A 9,338-nucleotide genomic window follows, 5' to 3' on the forward strand; every position below is an offset into this window, starting at 1 on the left:
GCACGTCCGGGGTGTGTGTGTGTGCATCTTTGTCTCCATTTGGAACCGGCCACGCACCCTGGGGTGTGTCCGGGGTGTGTGTGTGTGTGCGCGCGCGTGTGTGCATCTTCGTCTCCATTTGGAACCGGCCACGCTCGGGCCTGGCGAGGCTGAGCGCTCGGGAGCTGGATGCGGGCTCGGCGCCATCGCGGGGCGCTGGAAGGCACGCGGGAGGCCTGCGTCGGGGGCCGCGCTGCCCCTTCTGCCGCAGCGCGCCCAGGAAAGCGCGGGCCTCGGGGAACGCGCGTCACTACATTCTACGAGGCTGCAGTGACGCAATTCTAGGGTCTTGGAAGTGAACTCAAAATGAACGTGCCCCGAAGGCCCTCGGCGCCTGCCCCGACCGCCCCCAGGTGGCGCTGCCGGACCGACCCAGGTTCCCAAGAGCGCCCGCTCAGCCGCCTCGGATGCTCGGAAACAGAGAGAGGCAACTCGGCTGGCTAGAGAGGTCTTTCCCAGGCCCCGCCCAGCCGCCCACGTGACCACGCGCACTTCCACGTCCGGTCCCTAATTCCGGAAGTTGCTTTCCCAGGCGGCGTGTGCGTCCGGTGTGGTCTTTGTGAGATTCCACCATGGCGTACCGTGGCCAGGGCCAGAAAGTGCAGAAGGTGATGGTGCAGCCCATCGTATCTTACGCGGCGTGGCGGGGCGAGGAGGTTCGGGCCAGAACACGAGAGGGCGGGGAGCGGGCCTGAGGGCAGGGACGGCGGGCTCGCATCCCGTGAGCCCCCGCGGCGGCCGAGCCCGGGAGAAAGCGCGGGCGGCGGAGGGGCGGCGGGCCGGGCGGCCGTGCGTGGGGGACGCGGGCAGGCAGCTTTGGGGCGCTGTGGAGTGAGAGGGGGGCTCCCGGCGGGCCTGGGTCGCCGGTGGGCTCGGAGCTCGCGTTCGGAAAGCAGAAGCCGGAGCGGAGCCGGGGGGCGGAGTCCGCGCTGTTCCTGCGTTTTTTCCTTAACCGCTGTGGTGCAGAACCTCATCTTCAGATACTTGCAAAACGTACGTAAGTTGTCTGTCGTTGAAGGGGTGCGGGCGAGGCCGGGGGGTGCGGGCGGGACGGCGGCGGCCGGGCGCGGCCTTTCGATGGTGATCAGGACCCTGGAGCCTCTCCGCTCCCTGCTGCTCTCGGAGGAAGCGAACCTGCGCCGCGTGGTGACAGCGCGAGCGTAGGACGCGCGTGGCGGTGCGCAGCCTCGGTGTGGGAGCCGGACAGCACGGTTGCACAGCGACGTAAGCCCGTGTAGCTTCGGCTCCCCGGAGCTGAGGGCCCCGCGGCTGGTGCTCAGCCGTGTGACGCGCGCGCACAGCGGAGCCTAGGGACAGTCGGGTTGGGAGCAGACAAGAACATTTCTAAAAAGCGTTGTCTGTAGCCGCTGCGTCTCCGCGCTGCGCCGCGGCCAGTGTCGCTCTGCGTGCGTCGGGACCGGACGCAGTGAGAAGTGGGGTTGAGTTTCCTGACCACCGGCAGATCTGTTAGCTTGGGTACGCGGAATAGAGTGTCTGCTAAACGAAAATATTGCTTAGCAAGGGTTACGCTGCTTAGGTTTCGCTGACGAGTGGAGCCCCGGCACGTACTCGCTGAAGTGGTTCTTAGGGGCTGTGTTGCTGGTTTCGGACCGCAGCGCTGGGGTTGGTTGGGTCACGTAACGTTTCTGTGTTTGGTCGTTTCAGCGGTCTCGCATTCAGGTGTGGCTGTATGAACAAGTGAACATGCGGATAGAGGGCTGCATCATTGTGAGTACCCGCGGACGCTGGTTGGCAGGAGCCCAGGCACCGAGAATGGCAGCCAGAGCCCAGCCCGGGGAGGTGTTCAGGGCCCGCTGTGGCGCTTTGCTCACTGTTCAAGTCGGTGGGAATTATTTTAAAACCAGAAGGGAACTCGAGCTGTGACAATCCCACCCACAGCACGGAAGCCTGTGGGGGGAGGGAAGGAGCGGAGGGCGTGGCTCCCCGTGTGGGTGGCGCCTGACTAGAGCCCGGTGGACTAAGGCAGTGAGACTTCGGGATAGCAGGGGACCCCGAGTGTGTTTTAAAGAAAGGAAGAGCGTGGCTGGCAGCGTTGCTGTTCCAGTTAGACGTGAGTGATTGACAGGTGTGGTAGTGTGTAGGTAGGATGGTTTGTGGGAGGCAGAAGGGTGGCTTGGGGTAACCCACACGTGCACACGTCCTCTGTGCTGGGCTTCAAGGGGTGAGGCGAGGGTACTGCCGAGTCTAATGAAGTCCCGCGTGCGTGCGTGTGTGGAGGAAGTGATTCACACTGCTCTGGCTTTGCTGTCCACACAGGGGCTTCAGGGGAGGGGCGTTTGAGCTGGACGTGCACGGGGGCGGGGAGGGGGATGAACTTCCTAAGGCTGGGCTTTCTGCATTTTGATAGGACGGTTTGGGTGTGATTTTACCTGAAGGTGACTGTCAGTTGACCTTTTCTAGGGTTTTGATGAATACATGAACCTCGTATTAGATGATGCAGAAGAGATTCATTCTAAAACAAAGTCAAGAAAACAACTGGGTAAGATCTCAGTGCTTTTATGGAATTCTACTGTCGTTTACTTGCAGAATTGGATGAACTCCAGCCCTGTTCATGTTTGAATTGAGTTTACTTTGGAGAAGTTATTTGGGAGAGTATTACACACTGCTGCTTACTCCTTACCCTGTCATTTCTGCGTGTATTTCTTCATTCAGCCTTTTTTTTTCTTTCTTTTTTTTTTTTGACAGGCAGAGTGGACAGTGAGAGAGAGAGAAAGGTCTTTCTTTTTCCGTTGGTTCATCTCCCAATGGCCGCTGCAGCCGGCGCACTGCGCTGATCCGAAGCCAGGAGCTTCTCCTGGTCTCCCATGCGGGTGCAGGGCCCAAAGACTTGAGCCATCCTCCACTGTACTCCCGGGCCATAGCAGAGAGCTGGACAGGAAGAAGAGCGACCAGGACAGAATCTGGCGCCCCAACCGGGACTAGAACCCAGGGTGCCGGCACTGCAGGTGGAGGATTAGCCTAGTGAGCCGCAGCGCCAGCTTTCACTCAGCTTTTGTGAAGGTCGTCAAAGACTGGTGACAGTAAATCGAGTGGCCAGGGACAAGCATTTGGCCTAACAGTGAAGACACTGGTGGGGCACCTGCACCCCACATTGGCGTGCCTCGATTCATGTCCCCGCCCCGCTTATATTTTCTCCTTCCTGAATGGAGACCCCAGAAGCAGCAGTTGATGGTTCAAGTAGTCCCACAGGAGAGATCTGGATTGAGTTCCCAGCTCCTGGTTTTGGCCCAGCCCATACCCTGCTATGGAAGAATCTGAGGAGTGAACCAGTGGACAGGAGCTTTCTGTCTCTTAAGTAAAGAAAATAAAGTAACCATCAAAACAAAAGTACTTTGAAATCTGATGGTCAACATCAGACTTCATTTAACTCCTTTTTTCATTAACATAATAAACATTTATGGCATACGGTATGATTTCAGCACATGTATACAGCGTGTACGTGTACTGTTTGAGTCAGAGTAATTGACATTTCCATCTTTTTTTTTTTTTTTTTTTTTTTTGGACAGAGAGAGAGAAAGGTCTTCCTTTGCCATTGGTTCACCCTCCAATGGCCGACACGGCCGGTGTGCTGAGGCTGGCTGAGGCTGGCGCACCGCGCTGATCTGAAGCCAGGAGCCAGGTGCTTATCCTGGTCTCCCATGTGGGTGCAGGGCCCAAGCACTTGGGCCATCCTCCACTGCACTGCTGGGCCATAGTAGAACCTGGTGTACCGGCGCCTCAAGGCGGAGGATTAGCCTATTGAGCCACGGCACTGGCCGACATTTCCATCTCTTTAAAAAATCTTTTTTCAATTTATTTTTGTTTGAGAAGCAGACATTTATCTACTGGTTCACTCCCCAGATGCCCCAACAGCCTGAGGCAGGCCTGGCTGAAGCCAGGAGCCTGCAGCATGATCAGGTCTCCCACTTTGGTGGTAACGCAGGTACTTGTGCCTTCACCTCTCGCCTCCCAGCAAGTACGCTAGCAAGGAACTGGAATTGAGGGCGGAGCCGGGGCTCAAGCCCAGGCTCTCTGCTGTGGAACATAGGCATCATCTCTGGCACTGCTGTGCCAAAGCCTGCCCCTTTGTCTCTTCATTTAAAGATTATTGATTTGGAAGACAGAGAGAGAGAGAGAGGAGACACAGAGATCCTCCTTCTGCTGGGTCACTTCCCAAACGGCCTCAGTGGCCCAAGCAGGCTGAAGCCAGGGAGAGGCCTAGAACTCACACTGAGGACTCCCATGTATTTGGACCATCGCCTGCTGCCTTCCCAGGTGCATTAGCAGGGAGCTGGATTGGAAGTGGATCAGCCAGGTCTTGAAACAGTGCCCATGTGGGATGCAGGCATCGCAGGCAGATTAACCCACTGTGCCACAGTGCTATCTGCTAAGGTTTTTTAAATTTCAGACATTGAATGTGCTCTGATCTGCCGGGTTCATTCCCCAGATGCCTTCGATGGCCAGGATGGGGCAAAGCCGGAAGCAGGAGCTCAGTCTAGGTGTGCCGTGTGGGTGGCAGGAGCCCAGTCTGCCGAGCCGGCGCTGCTGCCTCTCAGGGTCTGCATGAGCAGGAAGCTGGCTGGTGTCAGGAACCAGAGCCAGGCTTTGAACCCAGGCACTCCAGTATAGCAACTGGGTAGCTTTGTTTGTTTGTTTTTCCCCCAGTACGTGGGTATCTTAACAGATAGCAAAACACCTGCCCCCTCCTTATCACTTGTTTCTGTTTGGAGTCTTTGAGGTCATCTCCTCCTAGTTCTTCATACACGTAGGTCATTGTGAAGTGTAGTCACGTATTCCTGCCGTGTGACCGGGACTCACTCATCCTCCCTGGGCTCCCTCTGCCCCACACTTTTCCTGTCTTTCAGATAAATAAAACGTCTTAAAATGTTCTGTAGAGTCCTCCGGGACTCACCTGATCTCGCTCTGCTTATCTCGCATCGTTTTCGGCCTCATTTTTCTGAGGTTTCAGGTCTTTGAGTCTGCAGGTTTGCCTCACCATGCATTCTGTATATGCTGTTCCTGTGTTTTTAGGACTCAAGTGAAAAATCACTTCCTCTAAGAAACTCAGGGTTTAATTTGGTGTTGCTGGGGGTGGGGAGAGGGTAGGGAGTGATAATGCTCTCTGAGTCTGTAGTAAAACATGCGTTGATGGGATTATTTATTAATATCTTTCCCATCAGACTAGATGGCCCATAAGTGCCCGAGTCATGTCTCTCTCAGTCCCTGATATGCTCTGTACCTAACTAAATGGCTCGTACGTAGTAGAAATTTATTTCATTTGAAAGTCAGAGTTACACAGAAAGAGGAGAGGCAGAGACAGACAGACAGACAGGTCTTCCATCCGGTGGTTTACTCCCCAATTGGCTGCAACGGCTGAAACTGCACCAATCTGAAGCCAGGAGCTTCTTCTGGTCTCCCACGTGGGTGCAGGGGCCCAAGGGCCTGGGCCATCTTCAGCTGCTTTCCCAGGCCATAGCAGAGAGCTGGACAGGAAGTGGAGCAGCCGGTCTCAAACCAGCGCCCATATGGGATGCCGGCGCTTCAGGCCAGGGCGTTAACCCACTGCGCCACAGTGCCAGCCCCGTTTTTTTTTTTTTTTTTTTTTTTTTTTCCTTTCTAGAAAAGATTTTTTTTTTAAGGTTGATTTGTTTATTTGAGAGGGAAAAGCAGAGAGAAATCTTCCTTCTACTGATTCTCTCCCCAAATGGCCACAATGGCCAGGGCTAGGCCAGAACAAAGCCAGCAGCTTCCTCTGGGTCTCCTACGTGGGTGCAGGGGCCCAAGCACTTGGGGCGTCTTCCACTGCTTCCCCAGGCCATAGCAGGGAGCTGGATGGGAAGTGGAGCAGCTGGGACTCGAACCAGGGCCCAGATTGTGGCTTTCCTGCTGTACTGCAACACTGGCCCCGATGCAGTTTCTTAACCGTTAGTGCAGTCTTGAAGACTAATGATTTTATGTGGAGACACAGAATGGCTTGTCCCCGCAGCCCATCACCATGAAGTTAATTTGGCATTTTGTCCGTTAAATGCTCATCCACAGTTCACTGGTGCATCAGTAGTGGGTTTCAGGTGTCTGTGTGCCAGACCTCAAGGATTCTCTTGAACCTCTACGGGATAAGAGGACAGTAGATTCTGAGAAGTGCTGGCATGTTTTGCTGTGCTTCTTCCTGGTTAAGCTATTTTTATGAAAGCTTGTTTTTTTTTTTTTTTTTCATATTTAAAGATCTTTGTCTTACGAAGAAGGGTAAACCAACCTTTTTGAGGTCATATTATTTATAAATTATTTGCCAAATGTTAAATTCCCGTGGTATTGTCCATGTAAAATAGACTGACACCTCCTGTAGAGGCCTGGGAAAGTCCCAAACAGAGTTTTGTGGTTTCTTTTTTTTTCTTTTCTTTTTCTTTTTCTTTTTCTTTTTTTCTTTTTTTTTTTTTTTTTAAGATTTGCTTATTTTATTTGAAAGAGTTGGAGCAGTTACAGATTGAGGGAGAGGGAAGACTTCCATCCGCTGATTCACTCCAAATGGCTACAACAGCCAGGGCTGAGCTGGTCCAAAACCAGGAGCCAGGAGCTTCTTCCAGATCTCTCATGTGGGTGCAGTGGCCCAAAGACTTGGGCTGTCTTCCACTGCTTTCCCAGGCCATTAGCAAGGAGCTGGATCAGATGTGGAGCAGCCAGGACTTGAACCACTGGCCGTATAGGATGCCACATGGCCACAGTGCCAGTCCCAGGGTCACAGTTTAATTTCTGTTGGAGTTGATCAGCATTTCTACAGGTTTTACCTGTGCCTAAAGATGTTTATAGATGTTTTTCAGAAAAAAAAAAAATGTCTTTTCAAAGAAGTTTAGGTAATACTGGGTAAAGGGGCCAGTCTTGTGCCGAGTTAACCACCTGGTGCAGTGCCAGCGTTTCCACATCAGAGCACGGGCTTGACTCCTGCTGCTCCACCTCCGATCCAGCTCCCCACTGATGTGCTTTGCAACAGTGGAAGACGCCCAAGTACCAAGTGGGAGACCCAACTGGAGTTCTGGGCTCCTGACTTTGGCCTGGTCCAGCCCTGACAGTTACGGCTGTTTGGGGATTGTGAACCACAAGATAGAAGATATGTCCTTCTCTGTCACTCTGTCTTTCAAATAAATAGATAAATTTATTGCAGGATAGTTTTTTTAGTGTACTGAGAGCTCAAAGAATGGGCTAATATGCTGCATTTCCCAAACTTGACATTCAGCTCATTTCTACACGTTTACAGATGTTTTCATTTTCAGTGTTGGGAAATGTGAAGTTACGTTCAGTTGACTTCATCTGTAGAAATTGTACTTTTCATAAAATAAATCTCTTTATTAAGTTACTGTTGGAAAGATTCATGGGTGCTAATGGAGCTGGAGGGCCTTTCAGAAGAATATGGATGCATACTTTCCCAAGAGAAAACGCTTTCAAAATATTGTTCAAAAACTGGATAGAAAAGTCAGGCTAACAGATGATTGTATGTCCCAGCGGGTGACTCCTAAAAGCTTTTTTGTGTTTTTTTGTTGCAGGTCGGATCATGCTAAAAGGAGATAATATTACTTTGCTACAAAGTGTCTCCAACTAGAAATGATGGATGAAGTGAGAAAATACTGAGAAGGCAATGCTGTGTGTTTTGGTTTGTTTTGTAGGTGCCCTTTCATTGCGAGTGTAGTTCCAAAACACTTGTTCATGTTGTTTTTATTACCCTTATGTTATTACAAGAAGACAATAAATACAGTGGGAATTTTATTAAAAATTTTACTTTGCTTCTTTCTATCCAGTGGTAGAGACCTTTTCCTCAGTGGTGCTGTTAGCTGTTGGTGTTTCAAGTTTCTGGGGGTGGCAGTTGCCCTGAGTATTTGTTTTTCTCAGAGCTTGGACCTGTAGATGCCTGAGGGAGGCAGAGTGGGAGGTCTGACAGGTAGCTTCCGATCTTGGTGGTGGAGAGGAGGAGGGCTGTGTAGACTAAGTGAGACCAGCACATTACTGTATATTTCGATCAGTACTGATTCTGGGTGCTAGCGTTTCTAACCAAAATGGATCGAGGGTGGTTGGAAGCTCCAGTATTTCCTCCGTAGTCTCCTTGAGTTACCGTGAGATCTTTGTGAATCTTATCACTGTGATCAGAAGGTGGCATTTTTTAAAATATTATTTTATTTTATTAAGATTTTTTTTTTTTTTTTTTTTTGACAGGCAGAATGGACAGTGAGAGAGAGAGACAGAGAGAAAGGTCTTCCTTTGCCGTTGGTTCACCCTCCAATGGCCACTGCGGTTGGTGCGCTGCGGCCAGCACACCGCGCTGATCCGATGGCAGGAGCCAGGAGCCAGGTGCTTTTCCTGGTCTCCCATGGGGTGCAGGGCCCAAGCACCTGGGACATCCTCCACTGCACTCCCGGGCCACAGCAGAGAGCTGGCCTGGAAGAGGGGCAGCCGGGAAAGAATCCGGCGCCCCAACCGGGACTAGAACCCGGTGTGCTGGCGCCACTAGGCGGAGGATTAGCCTAGTGAGCCGCGGCGCCGGCTATTTTATTAAGATTTTTATTTGAGAGGTAGAGTTAGAGAGAGGGAGAGACAGAGAGGTCTTCCATCCACTGGTTCACTCCCCAGATGGTTGCAATGGCCAGAGCTGGGCTGATCCGAAGCCAGGAGCTTCTTCTGGGTTTCCCATGTGAATACAGGGGCCCAAGGATTTGGGCCATGCTTTCCCAGGCCATCAGCAGGGAGCTGGATTGGAAGTAGAACACCTGGGACTTAAACTGGCGCCTGTATGGGATGCTGGCACTGTAGGTTGGTGGCTTTACCTACTATGTCACATTAGTTTATAAATGTCATTTTTGCCATAAAATTTCTTATTTATTTCAGAGATATGTGTCAATTCACTCCCGAAATACCCTTGACAGCCAGGGCTGAGCTGCACAAAAACTGGGATCCAGGAACTCAGTGCGGGTCTTTCACTGAGCCATCACGTGCTGCCCCCTGGGGTGTGCACGAGCAGGAAGCTGGAATTGGGAGCAGAGTCAGGACTCAAACCCAGGCACTTTGGTATGGGGTACAGTGGGTTCTTAACCACCGCAGCAGATGTCTCCCCGGAGAATGTGAGGAGTATTTGGGCATAGGCAAGGAATGAAGTATCTTTAAAATACATTAAAGACGAGCTCTGTTAGGAGTTAACAGGAAGGAGTCTTGGTAAAATTCATTGTCTAAGAAAGGCCACAAGCAGAGCTGATAAGTTGTTAGGCAGAACAGTAGTATGTTGTAAAAATACACCCCTTACTCCTACCTCTGAGGGTATT

General features: G+C 51.9%; 1 protein-coding gene across 6 annotated transcripts; it reads left to right on the forward strand.

The window, feature by feature from the left end:
* Positions 1-548: 548 nt before the first annotated feature.
* Positions 549-7,801, forward strand: SNRPE (small nuclear ribonucleoprotein polypeptide E). Of its 6 annotated transcripts, none has more exons than XR_016218839.1 (5): positions 549-665; positions 1,001-1,036; positions 1,705-1,767; positions 2,408-2,539; positions 7,575-7,801. XR_016218839.1 is itself a non-coding variant. In XM_089311344.1 (5 exons), the coding sequence occupies exons 1-5, from the start codon at positions 612-614 to the stop codon at positions 7,628-7,630; spliced, it is 288 nt and encodes a 95-aa protein (XP_089167470.1). In that variant the 5' UTR covers positions 549-611; the 3' UTR covers positions 7,631-7,801. The 6 variants fall into 6 exon arrangements, 5 of the variants coding, with proteins under 5 accessions (XP_089167470.1, XP_002717622.1, XP_089167472.1 ...); XM_089311344.1 differs by having other exon boundaries at positions 2,461-2,539; XM_002717576.6 differs by having other exon boundaries at positions 1,006-1,032; positions 2,461-2,539.
* Positions 7,802-9,338: the final 1,537 nt, after the last annotated feature.

Source organism: Oryctolagus cuniculus, chromosome 13 (genome assembly GCF_051225735.1).
Source record: "Oryctolagus cuniculus isolate XC-2025 breed Fujian yellow rabbit chromosome 13, ASM5122573v1, whole genome shotgun sequence".
Taxonomy (NCBI): Eukaryota; Metazoa; Chordata; class Mammalia; order Lagomorpha; family Leporidae; genus Oryctolagus; species Oryctolagus cuniculus.